The following is a 23,202-nucleotide window of genomic DNA, read 5'->3' as shown; positions in this document are numbered from 1 at the left end:
AAATGCACCAAGCAAAGATATCCTTTCAGTTGTATAAACTTTTATAAAACCAGCCAATATAATCACAATAAACACATCCAAAATGAAATATTTAACATATAGGCTATATAACAACTGCACAACGTCTAATTTGTAAACAAAATGATTTACGCACTAAATCCAGCATAAACTCCGGCACAATTTGCATATGTTTAAACTCTCAAGACAGACGTCACATCCCGAACCTCACAGCAATTGGCTGCCGACTGCGTTTTTCGCTTGATATTTGTATAAAGGAACTGCCCAACTTTTTGACGCTCTCGGTCGCTCTCAACGCTTTCTCCGGTCCGCTGTCAATCCTAAAATGTCCAGTGGACACGCACCGTTATAGGCGAGCCTGGCGAGGACACTAGTGGTGCGTCTCAGCATAGCTATCTATTGGTAGGGATTTAAACAACATAAACGTGAACCACTGTCTTAAGGTCTTACCATGAATATTTTTGGACGTAAAAAAAAAAAAAAAAAAAAATCGATATTGCGTTTTTGAAAATCGATACAGTATTGCAAAATAAAATATCGCGATACTCAAGTGTATCGATTTTTTCTTACACCCCTACTACCTCGTCATCTTTATCGGACGGATCTGTCGCGTGCGTCCTGTCACGTAAACTGCCCTGTCAATCATCTTGTCACAGTTAAAATCCTCTTTTAAATCTAATTTAATTTCCTACCGTTTCGGAGAGAAATGTAGTAGCACGTTCATCTGCCAGTGGGTCTTTCATGGAGACTGTCCTCATGTGTTTGCAATTTGAATATAATAATGCATTTAAAAGTTGGTGCGCTTCACCAACGGACGTCACTCAAATGCCTCTGGGCGCGATAGGCTAGACCTAAAACCAATCAGAGCGATCGTCATGTGTAAAGCCCGCCTCAATGTTTCTGATTGGTGCCTTGATTTCTCGGCATGGGGAAATAGACTTGAATGAGCTCTTTGCCAGACTTACTTGCAGAGCAAATCTAAATTTGCCGGAAGTTGTCTGGGTTTTCCCAGGCTAACAGAAAACGGCACCGACTAAGAGATTTTAGATTTGAGAAATCATATCATTATTAATTACTAGAGGTCGACCGATTCATCGGTTTTGCCGATTAATCGGCACCGATAGTTGATTGGTGGAACTATCGTTATCGGCAAAAATACATACCGATAGTTTTTCCTGGTTGCGTCCGCTGCTGGAGCAGCTGAGAAGCGCGCGCTGTCATTCATTACACAGTAAGGGAGAGCTGAGAAGGCTCTGCTGGCATCATGCAGTACAAGAGCGGCCTCTAGAGGTGTAATAAAAACTATCGCTGATGCCTCGTGTTGTTTATTTCGACACGTGATTCTGCGTGCTGCACTGCACTGAGAGCACACGCTGCGTGGAGAGCTCTGACATCAGACGCGCGTTTAAAGCACCGAGAGCTAAAAGGTAGCCTATGTATACAGTACATTTTGTCATATTATTATAAAGTGATTCATTTGTTGACTAAATGCTGCATTAGTAGAGAAAGAACAGCACAACAGTATGTCTGTTTGCCTTCAAGGCTGAGAGGACGCTAACATTAGTAGTAGCCTACCTCAAGCGGTTAAAACACTGACAAAAATAAACGTAAGTCCGACCCGAATGTTTAATGTCCCAATTGTTACCTCTATTTGCATTAGTTTATATCCAGCTGGTCACTTTTATGCATTGAATATGCAGAGAAGTTGCATATTTAAAGCTAGAGGCGTAAGATATCAAACTGATATGTTCATACAGCCGAAAGAAACATATAAACAAATCAGAAAAGCATTCGATTTCAGTTATTTTTTCATCATCACTTTAATACATATTTTGTTATTTCGATTAGATAATCATCAAGTGTTTATAAAATACAAGCAAAAGTGTGAGACTATACATTTAATATGTATGTCATTTCAATGCTCTTGTAGATATTTAAGCATGACTGTTTGGGTTTATATGAAATTATAACACTTACAATAAAATTCCATATGTAGCCTAACATTAACTAAGGTTAATAACGTCTGTATAAGGATTGTTCATTATTTGTTAATTAACATGTACTAATACATTTTTAAATTAAGGTTTTTAGTAGTACCTCAAGCGGTTAAAACACTGACAAAAATGTATTTGTTATCCATAGTTAATGCACTATCAAACTAACATGAATGATCAAGGTGCAATTGTATTGCTCAAATATTATACTGATCAAATTTTTTTACTTTTTTATTCATTAAGTTGGCTTGAAAAAGAACAGTTAAACAGTTACATTTTGAATGTAACTGGTTTTATTTGTTATTTAGAGTATTACTTTTTGTTTCAGTTTGAATGAATGTCTTTTATTGACTTCAATATTTATTCATATTATATATTTATTTCATTTAGCATGTTTTCATGGTTCAATACAGTTTTATTAGGTTTATAATAAAGTTCAGCACTGTTTTACTTGGAGTGCTATGTTTGTTTTTATCCAGTATCAATTTTAAAAACTATCGGTTGATTAATCGGTTATCGGCAAGTATGGCCCAACCTAGCTATCGTTATCGGTAAAATCCACTATCGGTCGACCTCTATTAATTACCGATTGAATATCAATTACCGATTGAAATGGAGTAGGCTAATTAATATTATCATTTCAGAGCTGGTGTCCACACAGCTGACATGTTTAACTGTTGTAGCTTATCCACGTTGTGAGCACGAAATAGACGCTGAACACGGTCAAAACGTGCCATCGGAGAAGTGCTAATTAAACGTCTGTTTCAGTCACTGATTTCCAATACCGAAAATACCAAACATTTTTGGTAGCCGAAATTTCTGTGCATCCCTAATAATAGTTATTTACAAGTACTGCAATTATTATTGGCACAACATACGTCAGCTTTTAAGGGCGATAAATGCAACAAAAAGGGCACTTTTCTATTCTAAGAAAAGTTTAAATGTTGGCACATATTTAGCATTATACATTTGCTCTCACTGTTGCCCAAACGTGCTGTTGGCTGAATGCATGATTTGAATGAAAATTGGTGGATTTTTATCTACAGATGACCAATTATTCCACCCTTTGATGAAAGGAAACTCAAGTGTGTTATACCAGAAATACCCAGTGGTAAAATATAATTATATGGCGCTATCCACATTATTCCTACGCCCCATGATGCTTTGCACGAATTATGGGTGTAGCTTCCGTTAAGCTGTAGTAAACAATCAGTGAAAGACTAGCTCTAGGGACGCAATAGTACCGTATATATTTTTAAACTGTGTACAATGACATTACATTATTCTACTCACCCATCAACCATTGAACATTAAAAGGACATTTACAAGTGTAAAAGCATCAACAAGGTACTTTCAACAGACCATGAATAACCCCAAAAGCGTGAATCTTTCCACGGCAAAATCGGACGGTTAAATATCATTGTGGTAATTTGTATTATGTAACATACGTTGCCTTAATTTAAAAAATATATAAATATTTACTTCAGCATTGTGTGATACTATTTCAAAGTGATTTCAGTCATTTTAACATATAATAAATTGTACCTGTGAAAACAAACCTGGAAAGAGACGTGAGGATTTGGAGAGAAAAAAAAAAGAGAGATTCTTCCTGCATTCCAGTGAATTATTAATGTCATATATCGTAAATTTAAATCGGGAGAACAGACCACAAATGTGCAGTATATGTTGACCTTTTTCATACTATTACAGTGGATTGCAAAGGGGGATAAAGAAAATAATCATGAGGAAAAGAAAGCAGCGGAAAAATGTCAGCTTTTGTGTGCTTGTTCTCATAAGAATACAGTGGTGATTTCATGATGTTGTACATGATTTAGTAAGATAATGACACATTTGGATTGTTTCAGAGGTGTAATGGTGCTCAAACGTACTCAGATTGAATGTTTCCCCCCTCAGTGTGCTGGCAGCAGTGAACGGTTCAGCGGCAGCGGTGCCAACAGCCGTCGTCCCATGAGTTTTCCTTTGGCCTGAGCTGTCTGCTTTGGGCTCCGGCCTGGTTCGTCTGGATCTCTGTGCCTCCGGCGCCGCAGTCATGGATCACCCCAGAGAGAAGGAGGGTGAGAGGCCGGTGAGGAGCAGTAAAGTGGCCCAGGGGCGCAGCGGGCACTCACGGCCCTCCAGCTCCTCGTCCTCGGGGGTCCTCATGGTGGGACCAAACTTCAGAGTTGGCAAGAAGATCGGCTGTGGCAACTTTGGAGAGCTGAAGCTCGGTAAGGAAAGCCATTAGTGTCTTAAAGGGATAGTTCACCCAAAAATTAAAATTAGCCCATGATTTACTCACCCTGAAGCCATCCTAGGTGTATATGACTTACTTTTTTCAGACGAATACAATTGGAAGTATCAAAAAAAATGTCCTGGCTCTTCCAAGCTTTACAATGGGAGTCAATGGGTATATTTTTTTGGAAGTCCATCAAAGTGCATCTATCCATTAGGGCTGTACTGCCCTAGTCGATTAGTTGGTCGATACGTTCTGGTTCGACCAAAATTCTGATTGGTCGATTTTCTGCCGCGTTTATTTCATCAGTTTTGCCGCGCTGAGGCGCGCTCATTTCATCAGGTGGAAAGCACTAACTGCTAATGGGGGTGTTTTCAGAGTACCCTTGTTTCACTGTAACAGTCTGTCTTCAAAACACCCCCCTTGTTTTCACCTTTTTTGGATTAGTCCAACCCAAGAGAGAGCGTCGAGCATAGAAGGTTTGATGCTGAATATTATTTATTTAATTGTGAGAGCGTTTAATAGTCAGTCCTCTTCTAACATGTCAACAACAAAGAAATCGACAGTGTGGCAGCATTTTGTTAAAATTGATAACATGAAAAAGGTCGAATGCAAAGTTTGCAAGCAACAGTTTTCCACAGCTTGACGACAAACATGACATATCATCTAAAAGTGGTAACGTTAAGCTCACTTGTCTGCGTTAGCTTGCCCTGTCTGTTTTGAGTAGGCTATATGAACATATTAGAATTTGCATATTTCAATGTTTTAGTGTGATAACCTAACTTTTTTATTTTTTATTTGGAGCCTAATGCGCAATTGTGCTGTGCTGTTGGTGTGTTAGTTTTGAGCCTAGGATGCTTTATTTTTCAGTTATGCACTTTATTTCGTTTCTGCTCTTGATCTGGTTTGTTTAATAAATATTATTTTTTTATTAAAGTGGACGTGCCTTTTGTGTTTATTAAGAGTAAAAGCTTTAATTTAATATTAATAGTCTATTCGTGTCTCAGCTGCGACGCTGAGCTCATGTTCAGCCTCGCTCGGTGCGAGGACATGCACGGTGAAATGATAGCGTCTGACAGTTATAACTTATTATAACATATGACAAAAATAATTGTCTAAATTATGTTGCATATTCCTCAACAGTTCTTGTGATGATATCACTAGTTGACAACATCAACTAAAAATCATAGAAATCATAAGCTATGATATTGCGCAGGTGCACGTGATGCAGCGCCGTCAGAGCTGACAAACTCGAGTGTCAGACTCATTTCAGTGCAAAATAATTAGGTCAAAAACGATTTAATATACTGCAAATAGCCTACTAGTTGTTTATGTTTATTTATAATTCATTTAGGCGGACAACAAGGCTACCAAGTCCTGCGCACAGTGCGCATCTAATTAATTTAACGGGGTTTTTTTCTAACGTCATTTTTAGTCGATTTTAGTCGATTTCTAGTCGAAAATTTCAGGACTTCGGTCGACCAAGATTTTCTTTGGTTGAGTACAGCCCTACTATCCATGATAAAAGTGCTCGAAACGACTCTGGCGCAAAAAAAAAATATATATATACCCATTCACTGCCATTATAAAGCTTGGAAGAGCCAGGACATTTTTTTTATATATATATATCTCCGATTGTATTCGTCTGAAAGAAGAATCTCATATTCACCTAGGATGGCTTCAGGGCGAGTAAATCATGGGCTAATTTTCATTTTTGGGTGAACTATCCCTTTAATTGTTCCCAAAAGTCTCCACGGAGCAACATGGGGTAAAGTTCTTTGCTCAAAGGAGCTCTGCAGTTTCCTGAGTCACTATCATTAGTCGATCCATTGGGGAACATTGACTTGGGTCATGTGAAACAGCCTTAAATCTGATGTGTGTAATGTGTGCATTAGTGTCCTAAAATTGAATTGCAAAACTAATGTTTTCAACAAACCTCCCCAATCTATTAGATATTTCCACCCCAAAATCACGCCATTGGTTGTGTTGAACTGGTTGGGGTTGGGAGGCTCAAACAAATAGAGGGAAAGATTCAAGCCTGGCCTGCACAATATATCAGGAACATCTCAGTATTGGCCAATATGTTTTCTGTGCTATTGGGCATTATACACTTGAACTAGTTAACCCTGGGTCAATCTAAACCCTGGGTAAACGGAATCCTGGGTTATCTTGCTTCACGTATTACATAGCTCATAATTTACCCGGGGTTAACAATTAATCCTGGGTATTCATACGCTGCCGTTTCACACTGTACATTCCTAAACTCTGGGTTAACGATCTTATTTGCATGTTTGTGATGTCAGTGTCACTGAATGAAATGGTCTCTTGCATTGGCACCACAATGCACTGCAACAGTGGTGCTAACCCTTCTCCGGAGTAGGGTTTCATCATAACCCAGGGTAAAATCTGGTGCTAACCCAGCTTCTAATTTACTAGTGTGAAACGCTCCTTTACCCGGGGTTAAAATGGGGGGTTTAGAACGACGATAACCTGAGATTAAGTGCAGCGTGAAAAGCCCTTATCAGGATGATATTGGAAGCTGATAATACCAGAGCTTCAAATGTTAGACTCTTTGTATGCTAGGGCATTTCTAATCTGTTCTATCCATCTTTTCTTCTGTAATGTTTTGTTTACATATACATATAGATTTACTAAACGGGACAAATTAGCACGAGAGCGCAATTCCAAAAAACGCTGATGGAACCGGAAAGAACTACTGACGTCACGCAAATTAAAGAACACATACACAGTCGGATCATTTCCATAATGACCAACACAATCTACCAAGAGCAACGCAAATTAGTGTCTGGTTCAAGACAGTTGCTAAATAATGGCGCAAATACCAGAAAATTTACTAGCGCAAACCTTAGTAAATCACATTGCATGATTAATCTAAATACTCTCCTTCAATACATTTTGCGTCTGCAAGGGAAACTCCTACAAATGCATATGCAATAAGGTCATCCGCAAAAATAACCCTGTCTGTACCTTTTCAGTGCTAATTTTTCACTGTGTATCTTAAATTCTTAACTTTTCTAACTTTTCTAAATTCTTCTTTTTTAACACCAAAAAATAGTTTCCGCTGGCGCAAACTGTTAGTAAATCTGGCCCATATATATATATATATATATATATATATATATATATATATATATATATATATATATATATATATATATATATATATATATATATATATATATATATATATATATATATATATATATATATATATATATATATATATATATATATATATATATATATATATATATATATATATATATATATATATATATATATATATATATATATATATATATATATATATGAGGCCTACTGGTTGACCAGTCAGTTTTAGATGGCCAATGGCATTGGCCTTTATGTAATGCAAAGAATTACTGACAATTAGTAAACCCTTCAAAGAAAGCTCTTGGAACGCTACTTGCTAGAAGCACCTTGTGAAGTAATCCCAGAAGGTGCTCTTTGGTAGGGTTTCAAACAAATACTTTTAGAAAAAAAAATTCAAGGCACTTCTTCCAGTCCAAAAAAAGTTAAAAAGCCTTTGTTCACATGTCGACACACTCTGAGGAAGGCTGAAGGCCGAAATGCATCCATGTGCAGTGTTTTAGCCATTTTTAATGTTTCTATTGTAATAGACGTGATGAAAATAAAGGCTTTTTAACTTTTTTTTTCTTTTTTTTGGACTGGAAGAAGTGCCTTGGATTACTTCTCTAAAATAATTAGTGAACCCTCTTTAAATTTACTCATAGAATTGATGACAAAATTGGTAGATTTTGGAACTGACAAAACTACTTTTGTTGTTCGACCAATAACCAATAATCTCATAATTGTACTTCTAGCTGTTGCTGTTGTCCTAATGGGACCCGAGTTCAAAACCGACCTGGGTCTTGTCCCATACCAGCCTTACCCCTCTCTCTATACCTTCACTTTCCTGTCAAAATCTCCACTAGATTTCATATCTAATAAAGGCAGAATTCCAATCATTAAAAAATATTAGTATTGGCCGAAAAAGTCCATATTATTGCATCCATGTTCAAACAGTCTAATTTCAGCTGGTCACCCTTTGCTTGTTTTGTTTTTGTAGGAAAGAATCTCTATACCAATGAGTACGTTGCAATAAAGTTGGTAAGTACATTTATATTTATAATTTTTTTTAGACCAATTGATTATATCAGGTGATGCAGACATGGAATCAAAACCTTGGATTGTTCAAGGTCATGTTATGAGCAAGAAAGCATAATGTATTTTAGACAGATGTTTTAGGAACCTGAAACTAAAAGAATATTAGAAGTGAAAACTTAAATATATTCCTCAGATGTGCAGGAATAAATGTGTTTTGCTGGTTGGAGTGTTTGTTGTATATTGTGAATAGGGCTGGGTTGTGTTTACATTTTAGTGATTCTGATTCTGCTTATTGATTCCCAGTTTCGATTCCAATAAGGAGAAAAAAAAAGAAAAAAAACACAAAAACATTTAGATTCAACCAAATTTATTGTCTTTTTAATTGATTTTTTTTTTTTTTTTACTTTACAGTACCATACTGTATTATTACAATTAATTATAAACATATCAAATATAGATTAATCCTTATTAAAGTTACAAAAGTTAATCAAGTCAAGATCAGTAAGAGGTTTTTTTTAATGTAACATTAATGACACACACTGAAGCAGGAATATTAGGCTGCTGTCACTTTAAGACTGAATGCACGAATCCAATATGCACATGCACAATACACATGCATTGTATTTCTCAACTGTTCACGTACGACATAAACAACTGTGTTACAGGGATATTTTGACATGATTTTGTGTGTATTTGTCCGTTCAAGTGCAAGAAGACATTAAAGAGAACTCAATTCAGTATTTGTGCACTATATAAGAGGCGGCTTTCTGTGCCCGAGCTTCGGATGTGTCGAAGTGCCGAATTGAGCTCTTTCACGTCGTCTTGCTCTTGAATTGTTTAAAATCACATTGAAATGCTCACACCGGAATCGATAAGCCGAATCAAAATGTTCGTTTTATTACAAGTATCTGATTCCTGACCTCAAGTATCAGATTCCAGAATTGCAATCAATTTCCGAATCCCAACCCTAATTTTGAATGAACTATAATGCAAACAAATAAAAGCTTTTTAATTGAACTGTTTTTGTCTGACACTCCTAAAGGAACCTGTGAAATCGAGGGCCCCGCAGCTTCATTTGGAGTACCGGTTCTACAAAACATTAGGCAGTTCTGGTAAGATTATAATCATCACCGGCACTGCTGTACCCTGTGTTTATCTCCTTTTATTTACCTGGATACTATGCATTTCATGCATTTTCATCTGCTGTGTTTTATATTTTTTCGTTCAGTCAGTGCGTTTGCTCATTGAATCTCATCTACATTTATCCTTAATCTTCATGTGCAGGTGCATGACTTTGTTTGTCCTGCACTCAGGCTTTGTGACCGGGATTTACTGTTATTTTTCTTGCTTTGAAGCCAGCATTTCCCGAGCAGGCTTTCTGAGGATGTTTCCTTTGTATTGGATTGAGGATTTTTCCCCTCTGGAGTATCTGACATGTTGAGTCATAGCTTCAGTTTTGATCTTACAGAGCGGTTAGTTTTACTATGCAGCCGAGGCGTATATATTAAACTGAAATGGAAATTGCAGAATTAATGTTTTGCTGATGAATTGAGAACTGCAGTGATCAGATCATGTTAAAATATATTTAGTTCCTTTAACAAAGAAATTCTTCAGCGGTTTTCCCTTGTATGTTTGTCTCAGTGAAGTGCCGCCTCTCTCAAAATGTCAAACCCATTGTGATTTTTGTTCCCTATAATTGTCATGGCTTTTGTAAGCTATTTGTACCTCATTGTTTTGCTGCTGCTATTTTTCCCCCTACAAATTTTCAAGTAGGTGTGACTGTGAGGCGCAAATGGATAAGATATGCTGACTAATCTTTTGGGGATTCAACATTAGTTGAGTTTCCATTCAAATCTCTTTATATGTGAATTTATTGCATGAAAAAATGGTGGATAGACCAACAAGATGGCGATACATTTTCTAAAACACACATAATGTTACGGTCGTTCATTGTTTGTTCATTCATGTTAGTTCAGAGTGCATTGTGCACTAAGCATAAAAATGTAAAATTAACTAAGATTAATAAATGCTTTAGAAGTATTGTTTATTTTTCAAATTAAGCCACATTTACATTTGCATGGTTGCATGGTTCATAGTTATTTTCCTTTCATGTGGCACAGATCGGATATGACCCATGAACGTGTAAAAAAGCACATGGATTCTGATATTCTCTGATTGGTTTCAGGCCTCATTCATATGTAGAAATAAATCTGATGTGAATCGGGTATTCCCGTCAATGCGAGTAGTACGTCATTGAAAAAGTGACAGTGGCTGTTGTATTCTTGACCTCTAAATTTGATGTTTTCATGCTGTTAATCTCACTATCATGTAGCTTTTTTTTTATCTAGACATCATATTGAGGCAAGACTAGTGGTAAAACATTCGTCTGCACCTTCAATGGCTGCTGGGCTTGATCACTTCGCATTGCACTTTGATTCGGGAAGTGCCGGCTCGAGCGTCACGCGGTGTTGCCCTGGTGACAATGCAAATTATATGTTCAGTGTCTGGATGATGACAGGCCAGGGGGCGTGGCCTTAGACTCTCTTAAGATTCACGCACAGTCATTCCTTAGTCGACATCTTCATACTCGTGTTTATTAGCATGATATATATCCTCAGCAGCAGCTGCGTCAGCAAGAAGTGGCCGTGTCGTGTAGACCCAGTTTCTTGTGTTTGCATTTAATGGATAGCTAGATCATCTGAAGGGGGAATTCAGCATTAGCTGCTGCATTTGGGTGTCGATCATTTCTCCGGGGTTATGCTAACAAGCACATTTTCTTTTGATATCTTCCAGTGCTTTTTAAAATACAGATTTTGGGCCATGCTGCATATAGTCCTCAAATACTGGTCTCTCAATATTTTTGAGGAAAGCAAAGTATTTTTTTATTTTTATATTTTGATGAATAGAACATTTAAATAAACAGCATTTATTTGAAATATTCAGAAATGTTTCTTGAACAGCATATAAGGATGATTTCTGAAGTAATTATAAAAATTGCAATATGAAAAGAAAATTCCCTTATGACTTGTATAGCTCTTTTTGGAAAGAATTAATAATTCTAAAATGATTGGGATGATTTTGTAGGGGAGTAAATCTGCATGGAAAATTACAAGCATAGATTAATACAATTGAACAAAGATGCAAATAGCCTTAACAGTATTCAGGGACAGGAACTGAATAATCAAATGTAAAATGACATTGCTTTGATTTTTTTTAAAGCTACAAAATTAACTTTCTATTTTTTTTATTTTGTTGTTTGATTAACATTGACATAGACAGCAGCAGGAATAGTAGGTTGTTGTCACTTTAAAGGGGTGGTATAATGCCCTTTTAACAAGATGTAAAATAAGTCTCTGATGTCCCCAGAGTGTGTGTGTGTGTGAAGTTTTAGCTCAAATACCCCACAGATATTTTTATATAGCATGTTAAAATCGTCACTTTTTGAGGGTGAGCAAAAACACACCATTTTGTGTCTTTTCCTTTAAATGCAAATGAGCTGCTGCTCCCGGCACAGGGGGCGGAGCTACAAGAGCTCGTGTCCTTTTACCTCACACAAAACATGCACTGGAAATTTCAAAAACTTTTCTGTTCAAACCGAAGTCAGACAATGATGGAGAGACAATATGTAGAAGCAACAGGACATTTCTGATTGGTTAGTTCAAGAATTTATGTAGCTGATGTGGAGTTAACTATCTTCAAGTCATTGATTAGCATATTCTGTCTTGATAATCTATAAATCTTGTTCCGGGGGCGGGGTTTATGTAAATTTTAGGGTTAGTGATGTCACTAACCCGGGAGGAATGTGGTGTAGTCCCGACCAGCCGTTTATTGTAGTCCTTAAAAAGCAATTTCTTTAAAAGAAAATATCTCCCTTTGCTTTGAACTTTGAGCGTTGTAACTTTGCAGATGTTGTTTAAGCTCAAACAGCAACATTACACACTAACTAAAGTTAGAAAAGTGAAATCATAATCAACCACCCCTTTAAGACCGAATGCACAGATCCATAATGATATACGCATGTGTTTTCTTGCGATCTGAGCCGTGGTGCCTGGTCCGTACGGATCAACTATAATCCTACACTTGACAGCACACATCATGATATATCGATGGTAAAACAATATATCGTGCAGCCCTATTCTGCAGGATCATGTAACACTGGAGACTGGATGCTAAAATTCAGCTGTGCATCACAAGAGTAAATTACATTTTAATATATATTCAAATAGAAAACTTTAAATTGTAATAATATTTCACAATATAACTGTTTTTACTGTATTCTTGGTGAGCATAATCAAATAAAACACTTAATTATTCCAAACACTTGACCGGTAGTGGAAAAATGCAAATCACTGATTTGATGATGATATTCTAATGTTTGCTAGAATTTTGACATTGCAACGCTTTTTAATCTGCTAAAAGAAATGTAATTATGCAGTGACATGATTAAATACTGTGGAGACTGCAAATTAGTATCAAGGCAAATGCTTCTCACAGTCAACTGAACTGGAAGAAAGCCTCATTTGACTGCCATTACAACTGATTACATTATTGTCTGAGTAGAGAACTGTATTACAGTGAACTGCACTATCACCTCCACCATGTGCTAAGCCAATACATTAAATGATGATACGTTAGTAGCATAGTAACACATCTGTGTTTTTACTGATCAAGCGGGTGTGTTTGTAATGATATAGTTGAGTATGTAGTGCAGGGGCATGTTGGGCCGGAAAAGGGCGGCGGCGGCAGCTGATCAATAATTCAGCGCACAGCACAGCTAGCATCTATACGAGCTTCTCTGTAAACCTCTGTGTAAGCCTATATCTCCGCTGGTATATGCAGAGATGTGTGTGCAAGTGTGCTGTGTATCAGTGTTCTTCCTGTGCTGTATCTGGGACAGAAGAATGCAGACCGTGCTTCTCCGCACATGTCCTCCAGCAGGGTTCGTGTCTCAGTGATGAATCAGCACTTCAGGAAAGGTGGCACTCTGACCACAAGCGTTTCCAGGATGTTCACTTAGCGCTGTTATCGTATGACGTCTGAAAAGCAGTCGGCTGATTAAAATGCCTGGCAGCCGAGCTTATGTAACTCTACACCGGTGCCTTGCTCAGCTCCTCGAGCACCGCGCTGGAGTAATACCGAATCAGCAGGGTCCCACATAAACTCTGATATCCTAACGCCTCACAGATGCTGCTGGGATGCTGTAGCAGACTTTGCTTTATAGAGAGGGCTTTTAAAGTGCCCCTATAATCCATTCAAGGTCAAAAACACTCTCATTTCAGTGGAGCCAGTCTCTAAACCCCTCCTTTCTGAGAGCCGACTTTGCTCTGATTGGTCAGATGGCCCTGTCTGTTGTGATTGGTCTTCTCTGCTCTGATTGGTCAGATGGCTCAGTCTGTTGTGATTTGTCTGTCTATTCTGTTCTAATTGGTCAGATGGGCCCAGTCTGTTATGATTGGTCTGTCTACTCTGTTCTGATTGGTCAGATGGGCCCAGTCTGTTGTGATTGGTCTGTCGACTCTGTTCTGATTGGTCAGATGGCTCAGTCTGTTGTGATTCTGTCTACTCTGCTCTGATTGGTCAGATGGCCCAGTCTGTTGTGATTGTCTACTCTGCTCTGATTGGTCAGATGGCCCAGTCTGTTGTGATTGGTCTACTCTGCTCTGATTGGTCAGATGGGCCCAGTCTGTTGTGATTGGTCTGTCGACTCTGTTCTGATTGGTCAGATGGCTCAGTCTGTTGTGATTCTGTCTACTCTGCTCTGATTGGTCAGATGGCTCAGTCTGTTGTGATTTGTCTGTCTATTCTGTTCTAATTGGTCAGATGGGCCCAGTCTGTTATGATTGGTCTGTCTACTCTGTTCTGATTGGTCAGATGGCCCAGTCTGTAGTGATTGGTCTGTCTACTCTGTTCTGATTGGTCAGATGGGCCCAGTCTGTTGTGATTGGTCTGTCGACTCTGTTCTGATTGGTCAGATGGGCCCAGTCTGTTGTGATTGGTCTGTCGACTCTGTTCTGATTGGTCAGATGGCTCAGTCTGTTGTGATTCTGTCTACTCTGCTCTGATTGGTCAGATGGCCCAGTCTGTTGTGATTGGTCTACTCTGCTCTGATTGGTCAGATGGCCCAGTCTGTTGTGATTGGTCTAATCTGCTCTGATTGGGCAGGTGGTCAGTCTGTTGTGATTGGTCTAATCTAATCTAATCTGTTGTGATTGGTTGACCGCTTACAGCACATGTCATAAACGAATCGCTCATTAACATATCCAAATTTCAGCTACGGATCTTCCTCATCACTTGATACACAGTGAAACAAACCGTAACGATGGCGTCTGTTGGACCGTATCAATTTGAGCCTGAGTCCTCATCCTTTGGAAGCGCATGCAAAGTGGATTTACTAACTACAGTATTCGAGGCCAGGGCAAAGTAGACGTTGTTCGCAGTCAGCCAATGAAGACCATAGGTGGGCATTATGTAAATTTGTTACAAACCTATGTAGGTTCGAATAGGAAGTAAGATTGGAATTACTGACGCCTTGTTTCAGGCAGTTCAGAATTGCTTCTTTCATTTCGGAGACAATAACTTTATTTATCGTGCACTTTGAAACTTTGTAGATCTATTACTCTCACAGTCAGCTTTATCACACACTACATGAAAGGTAATATATTATCATTTAATAAAGTAAGGCACCTAAGCACATTTAATCCACAGTCAGGCTATTGTGTCCATTTCTTGGGGAGCATGTTTGTTTGCTAGACCCCGAAAAGAAAGGACCAAAGGAAGTGAGGCACTGCGTGTTCAGGTGAAGGAGATTGTGACTGTAGCATGAAATCCTGAGGATGTGCTTCCCCTTACGTCCTGAACTGTGCAACCCGAGCCCAGAGGTCTACCCTCCCCCAGGCGCGACTGCAAGCTCTTACCATCATGGCTACTGGGAGAGATCCTTCATTTTCCTGGACTGTTGGAATTTAGTGTTTTATTGCAAATTATTACAAAAGTCAGTCCCAGTGTGACATAGGGATGCCAGTGTTTTGACCTTTGTCCCTTTTCAAATAATTAGAATTAGGACTTCAATGACCAAGTGATAAAAACGAAGTCCCTTTAACACAAATCATTTCACTCGGCGGCCATCTTTGAAGCGCCTCTTGGAAGTGCAAGTGCAGCTCCTGTCTCTTTGAATGGGGAAACATCAAATTCTCAAACTGTTCGCCAAGCTTACGATTAAATTTCATGTTTGAAATCACCAATGAAATCGGACAACAACTGTCTCATAAATTTAGTTTCTAAATGCTCGATTCATGACAGAAAAGGACATTTTTCAGGCTGGATCAAGCTAATGCGCAGTGGAAGCGCGCGTCTGACTGTTTCTATAGGAACTGGAGCTTCTAACGGCAGCGTCAGTGACGCGATGACTTTACCAGTCGGCGATTGGCTCTTATTTAGAAGGCGGGACTTATTCCGCCATATTGAGCGTTGCAATTTTCCCCATTCAAAACAATACGAGTCTTGTGTTATTCTATAGTCTTTGATGATAAATCAATAATGAAAATAGTCGACAAGTTCCATTCTCGATTAGTCCAGTCTTAATGCTGTGGACGTTGAAACTGTGCCAATGAGAACGCCTTTTAAAAATATATATTACATTTTTGCCTATAAAGGTTTTAGAAATGAATACAATCTTAATTATGGACATTTCCATGTCATTATAAATATTTTGTTTTCTGCTTAGCTCAAAATTAATTTGTTTGGCTACTAATATACATATACACGTGTGTGTGTGTTGGCAATTAAAAACTTAAATTGTAATTTGTTTGTTGAAAATATTAAGATAGATAGATAGATAGATAGATAGATGGATGGATGGATGGATGGATGGATGGATGGATGGATGGATGGATGGATAGATAGATAGCATTGGATTTAGATTTATCTGCCAATATATCAGGTTTCGGCCCTCAAATATAAAGAATTATCTCTACCGGCCATAATTTTCATATCAGTGCATCTCTAGTATTTCTTTTTTTCCTTTTTAATCATTATCCTGGTGCCTTTTGGCAAAATCCTTTTTGTGACTCCTAACAAATGTTTATCAGTTCTCAAGTAATCCATTTATCCACGAACGACTGCAAAGTCATTCTTTTACTACTCAAGGTGAGTGAAACCTGAGTTTAATGTGGCGATTGGCATTTATCTGTGATTGTTTGATCCAGTTATGCTTTCAGTACAAATTAATGATCAGCTCGATTTGAAAAAGTATAATGATGTCCCAGTGAATCAAACCACCCCCCCTCCCCATCGCTATAGTATAAAGAGCATCTCCCAGCCGTAGCAGGTGCTGTGTGTGTGTGTGTGTGTGTGTGTGTGTGTGTGTGTGTGTGCCTCCTGCTGAGATCTCAGCTCATGCTTTATGGATGGATGGGGTGATGGAGGGGTGGAGAGTCTCTGCCTCCTCTTTGTGATTTTCACCTTCCTCCTGCACAGCATGTTTGGATGGTTTAGTCTGGCTTTAACGTTTGGTTCATGGTGGCGGGTTATGAGATGATATTAGTGCATTATTTAAGGCAGACTGATTCAGGCTCTATTTGTTCTTCTCTGTAGTGGTTTTCCTGTTGTTAGGAATCCTCATAATGCACAAACACAGCCGTGTATATGCAATAATGAAATCTATTTACATAACAGGCTTTGTCAGTTGCCTTGATATCTTCCCTAGAGATTCAGATCGTCCTTTGAGTTTAAACCTAGGTATGTCTGTCTTCCAGGAACACATTGTACCAGATAAATGAGATGCGGTTCATTCCTTGTCAGTCAGAATTCTTAAAACCTTTGCTTTGTTTACCTTTAGAGATGTTTGATTAAAAAAAACAAATGTTCTTTTGAGTTAATTCTTTAAAGGGGTGATGAACTGAGAAATCAAATTTTCAAAGAGGTCATCATCATACTATAAGAATATCCTGTAAGTTTCAGAACTGAAAAGTCACTTGTTAGTCCAATAAAAGCTTTTATTGACACCAGGCGCAGCGAACGACAGGTTTTTCAAAGTGGGGATCTGTGACGTCAAAGGGTTTGAAACCCCGCCTCCGCAGAAGATCAACGCTTACTTCAACACTGCCTGTTTAGCCCCGCCCACCGATTCACACATTACATGAAACTCATTATAATATGCAAAACTGTTGTCCAATCATAGCAGTGGGCGTTTACTTCCAAGTCTTAAATGCGGCACGCCCATAAAAACCGAGCGTTTCAGGAGCTAGGCTCAAAACCAGGGTAGAAAACAGCCTATTATTCATTTTGATGTTTTTGAATGTAAAAACCAAGCGAACATCATAAGTTGACATCAGACAACAATATAAAAAAATGTAAAAAGCCAGTTCATGACCCCTTTAAATGTGTGTTTCAGGGCTGTTGAATGCTTGATTCTGTTTGGTTGACAAACATTCTAAAGCCGCTTTTCCACCGTCGGGCCGAATGGTTCCAGTTATATTTCCACTTTAGACTGGTACGGCACGGCAGGATTACAAACCATTTTCGGCCCAGAATTCTCAGCACGGTTGGCTAACCTTTATTTTCTGCTAAAGGCACAGCTAAAGTAGCTCCAGGCAGGTCTTGACCACAGTACAGTTTCATATCACTTCGGCAAATGATTTCACTTATTTCAAAGGTCCTCGCAGCCTACAACAGCAGAAGAAACCACAAAGACATTGACCATGCAAATGGATATAACAAACAATGATAAAAATGGCAAACTATTTCCATATTTTCCCACTAAATTACATTTATCTATTGAAAGTACGCTCTCTCTCCCATACAAATGTGCACACATACAGTACAGGCACTCACACACACAGAAACATGCACTGACTCAAACTTAGCACTCTCCGCAACTTTATTAGTAAAATAGTTTTGCAGCTGAAAAGCTACGTATCATTTCTCAGTTGTGAGGTAGTAACGTCACTGTTCTTGAAGCAGTTAAACTTACTGTTTTGCTAATCGTAGAAAGGCTCCTGTTGAACGCCGTTGAGAGACACACAGATTCAGGTAATTCACACGTGCTTAATCTCTCGCTCGCTGTAATAACTGCAATAGTCTGCATCTCTCTTATATAACAGCATAAGTCTGCGTATCGGTGGCTCAAGCCTCTGTTACAAGCTCTAAAATTATGTTTTGGAATTAGCAACACAGGATTGGGATGAAAATGCATAAGAAATTAGTACACACAAGAGAGTTTTAATGACAGAAATCTGACAACTGTCTCAACTCTCAAGCTTACTGAAAACAAGTCAGTGATAAAATGAGAATGAAGAAGCTAATTGCAAGCAATAGGACAAAGTATACAATAGAACAGACACAAATGAAATGCCTGAAAAACTTTAAGCACTAGAAATACATAATATATGTAATAAATATGTGTATAAAATATGTATAAAGTAATGAAATGTACAAAAAAAGAACTCCATAGTCTTTACTGTGTACATTTAAATATGCATTCATTCTTAAAATTGCAAGTTATTCAGTCAAGAGCAGTGAGTGATTTTCTCTCTCTTTTTCAACGTTGAAGTCCGCGTGAACCGGAAGTTGCAAACGACTTTTCTCCAGTGTTGTGACGTATTTCCAAGTGAAACGGAATATTGAACAGAGGGCAGGGTTTTACTTTAGCACTCCTCCTCTCCATCTCTGCTCATAGCAGAGTAACGGTTTGAGGGGAGTGGTTAAGCGTTTCCCAACCCAAGCCGTCAAACTGACGTCATCAGAAAAGGAACAACATTCCAGACCGGAAGAAACTTTTTAGATTTTGAATAAAAATTACCACGGCAAACAATTTTTTTCAGTGTATTAACTTGCACGGATTAATTGTTCACCACAAGACTAGTAATATGCATTAACAAAGTAAATAGGGTAAATTTTGATTTCAGGTGGACTTTAATGACACAGACTGAAGCAGGAATATTAGGCTGCTGTCACTTTAAGACAGAATGCACGGATCCAATACACTGATACACATGCGTTTCATTCTCAACTGTTTATGTTCACTAAAGAATAAACAACTGTGTTTACAAATACTTGCAAAAGCCCTATTCAGACAGGATTAACTTTACAAGGGTAGATGGAGTAATGCAATTTTACCACAGGACGTCTATAATATTAATGGCGAATTCGCACAGGATAAGATATCTCAGTAAAACTAGCAGAAGTGGGAGAGTAACTGGATTTGCGCATCGCCGTCTCCCTCCTGTCGTCATGTGTGTATTACGTTGCTTCCTGATATGCTTCCACGTATAACATAATGTCTGGTCGAGCGATGTATTAATTAACTTCAGATTGGATTGTGTTGGTAATAGGCACTTATCTAACGCTAAAAGATGTTTCGTGCCTCTAACAAGAGCTTTCGATCTTCTCTCTGATCTGAATGGTGTGTGGAAAACACTTGAGTTTTGCCACAGACTCGTCCCAGCGTCTAGAACGCAACTGAATGCTTTTTCAAGCGTCTACATACTTGAAAAACTACTTTTAAACAGGAAATGACTAAATATTAACGTACATGTTTACAGCGGGTCTATTCGCATGGGATTAGTATTACCTGAGGTCATTTTTCCGGACCTTTTTACTGAAGGTAAAAGTCGCCGTAATCTATATTCACATTGCCTGTGATGATTACTGAGATGGCACATTCGGACGGGACTAAAATGACCAAAAAGATTTGGTAGTAATTGCTCTACCCCGCCTCTCCATGTTAAACTAGTCCCGTCCGAATAGGGCTAAAGATGGCATTTTCACACATGTCCGTTCAAGCACAATACCGTCTTGTTATTGTTAACTAAAACGAAAACTAATTTGTCAATTGTAATAAGGCTAAAATAAAATGATCACACGGTTGGGTTGGACATCACAACATTAGTCTGTCTGTGGCTGCTCTCCTGAAGGACAGACTCGGACATGCCCAGACATGATTCTCCGAGAGGTTTTCAGCAGCTCGATATCATGCAGTGATGTCACGGCCCTGCCAGCGCACGCTTATCCGTTCAGAGGACGTGTCACGCAGGATTCTGAGCAGTCCTGCATTCAGCCAGGTTAAATGACCTTTCAGGAGATCTGTGATGATAATAAACGAGCAGTAGTGGAACATCAGACTGGTAAATGCAGCGCTCTCTATCAGGGCTCTCAGAAAACGTTTCTTTCCCGTAACGGTAAATGGAAATGTTTTCTAATGTAAGTTCGGAGCACAGGCGGTGACGAGGGTGTTAGTGATGATTACTCATCTTCTGTGATGGTGTGATCAGTGCATTCATTCTCTTTCTCTCTATCACTCTCTCTCTCTCCTCATGCCTGGGCACGCAGCTCTTATCAATGAGGAGAGAAGTGACATCACTGGTCCAGAGATCACGGTCAATCCCATCTGTTCCGATTAGCGTGTTATGATCACACACACACACACACACAAGCCTTGATATTCAAACCCATATGTAATGCTCTTATAGAGATCTGCTGAACGTCAGGGCTGGCCGGTATGACGGTATATACTATGAGTAACCAGTGTCATCCGACAGCCGGTAGTGATTATGCTGGACTGTGGTAAATCTGCAGAAAATATAAATAATAAAAAGTAGCTGATATGATAGCCTAGTTTTTGAATTGTCACAGACAAACAAGTCTTTCCAGCACAGACAGCTTTGCAGATTTTAATGAAACCCAATTAGTTTTGTAATGTAAACACTGCGTGACTGTAGGATGTTCACGGCGTTGACGCTTGCCTCATTAATGTAGAGCTCAACTGGTGTGTGTGGTCACGCTGTCACAGGTTTCCAAGTGTCAGAATACAGGATGTTTGACTGTGGTTTTACACGTGATTTTATGCAGTCATATTTATGATGCATTACACTTTTCTAGTCTTATTTATCTGAGTCTTTTTAAGACTAATTTCTTGCTTTATGTTAGCATTTCTAAATCAAATACTCGAGCAGCATTTTCAAAATCAAATGAAAGTCACTTTCATTTTTAAAAGTATTGACGTTTTTATATTAGCTAATAAACGTTACTACATGTTTATGTATATTATACATTTCAGGGTTGAAAAAAAGACATCTAAGAAAGCGATATCATGATATTTTGGTAATACCACCTCCTCCTAGGGAAGGAATTTGCTCTATACTGTTTACTGTATATATTTTTGAGTGGGACTTGTGATATATTAATCAATTATGATGCACACAATATGGGATTTGCAGTTAAAAATAATCAACATTTTTATCTTGCTGTTGAGTTTCCAATCGGTCCCCATTTTTGATATTGTGATTAGGAGAATATAAAATTTTATTTTTGCAGTTTTAAAAAATAAAATGAAAAAAATAATATCCAGGTTTGCTGTCGTTGTTTGTTAGCTACATTATTTGGCCAAAATTGCGATTTTTATATTCAATACAGCTATAAAAAAAAAAAACGAATATATTTATGGTTGTCTTAATTTATCAGTTTTTTAAACATCATTAAATAATGCAGTTTTTTACTTTGAATTGTTAAATTGGTGCATACGACGTATTCCAACTTTGTTTAAACATTGTGTATACGTCACAAAATGGCTGTTTGGTTAAAAATAAATATTAAAATATAGTCTAATATACAGAAAAATGAGATCTTATCTAATTACTCAGCTATAATGTCGAGTTTATAGTTTGATTGGAGCAGCCCTTTCAGTGTCGTTTCTCTGAATGCTTGTTTTATTTGCTGCTTGAAGTCAACAGAATACACAAACTGATGTTTGATTTGGCTGTAATGATTTCTTCTGTTTGCACTAGAGATCATCCCTTTTAATCCGATCCGCTCAGGTACAAAAGCGAGCGAGGGACGTCTTTGATGTGGGTACACACTCATGGACATCACAGCGGTTCGGGTCATGTTACAGCGACTAGGCTGACAAACAGGAAGAACAAATATCACAGCAAAAATTCCTGTCACACAGTGTTGGTTTGCTGTAGTTGCATCTTTCAGACAAGGGGCTTGCGGTGGCTCTGCCTTAGATTGATCCCGATGGCGCCACCTTTGTGCCACCTCCCCTCGTCTTCTCCGCGCATCATGGTTGGCTGACGGGAAGCCTGAGCTGTGGCCAGGCGTATCCCACACACATGCTGATATGATAACACCAACTGCCCATAATCATATACTGCCCCCATCTGACTGCACTCTTCCCTTCAACCTGTTCCCCGGTCGCACCTCGTTCTCCCGTCTCTGGTTTTTCTGCTTTTCCGGGGGATGCTCGCGTGAGTGTTTGTGCACGAGCGCTCCCAGCAAAGTGGGCAATTTGTTAATCTTGTTCCTCCGTCTCTCCATTCCTCAAACGCAGCTTTGTGAATGACATAACACCGCCCGTGGCGCTTATGTAATCCACGTCCATCCTCTGTTTTTATTTGTCTCCTCTCAGGCTCTCTCTGTTTTTCAGGCTAGATGGAGACTCGTGTAATGCCTAGGGATTTGTGAACGTGAGCTTTGCTGGTATCATGAGTGAGCTCAGTCCACTTAAATGCAAAATGAACACTGGAGTTAATAGTGACCCAGCATCCCCAGGGGTTTTCCTGGGTCAAAAATGGTCTTTGGTGGTGGCGGACAGACATGGACGCACGCACACGCACACGCACACGCGCACGCACACACACACACACACACACACACACACACACACACACACACACACACACACACCATCCCTAAACCTACCAACACACACACACACACACACACACACACACACCCACACACCCACCCTATCCCTAAACCTACCCAACACACACACACACACACACACACACACACACACACACCCTATCCCTA

General features: G+C 38.8%; 2 protein-coding genes across 8 annotated transcripts in view; one reads left to right on the top strand and one right to left on the bottom strand.

Annotated features, from left to right (window-relative positions):
• LOC308687271 (apoptosis regulator BAX) overlaps positions 1-23,202 on the bottom strand; it is a 423,052-nt gene that overhangs the window by 157,104 nt on the left and 242,746 nt on the right. The gene's annotated exons all lie outside the window — the stretch shown is intronic.
• csnk1g1 (casein kinase 1, gamma 1) overlaps positions 1-23,202 on the top strand; it is a 65,768-nt gene that overhangs the window by 7,440 nt on the left and 35,126 nt on the right. For all 7 annotated transcript variants that reach the window (XM_081359661.1, XM_081359660.1, XM_081359658.1 and 4 more), the window contains exons 2-4: positions 3,927-4,240; positions 8,354-8,394; positions 9,434-9,503. In XM_081359661.1, the coding sequence (XP_081215787.1) occupies positions 4,063-4,240; positions 8,354-8,394; positions 9,434-9,503 (289 nt within the window). In that variant the 5' untranslated portion in view covers positions 3,927-4,062. The remainder of the gene's footprint in view (positions 1-3,926; positions 4,241-8,353; positions 8,395-9,433; positions 9,504-23,202) is intronic.

This window comes from Scardinius erythrophthalmus, assembly GCF_964197995.2.
Source record: "Scardinius erythrophthalmus genome assembly, chromosome: 2".
Lineage (NCBI taxonomy): Eukaryota > Metazoa > Chordata > Actinopteri > Cypriniformes > Leuciscidae > Scardinius > Scardinius erythrophthalmus.
This window is presented reverse-complemented; position numbering and strand designations above follow the sequence as displayed.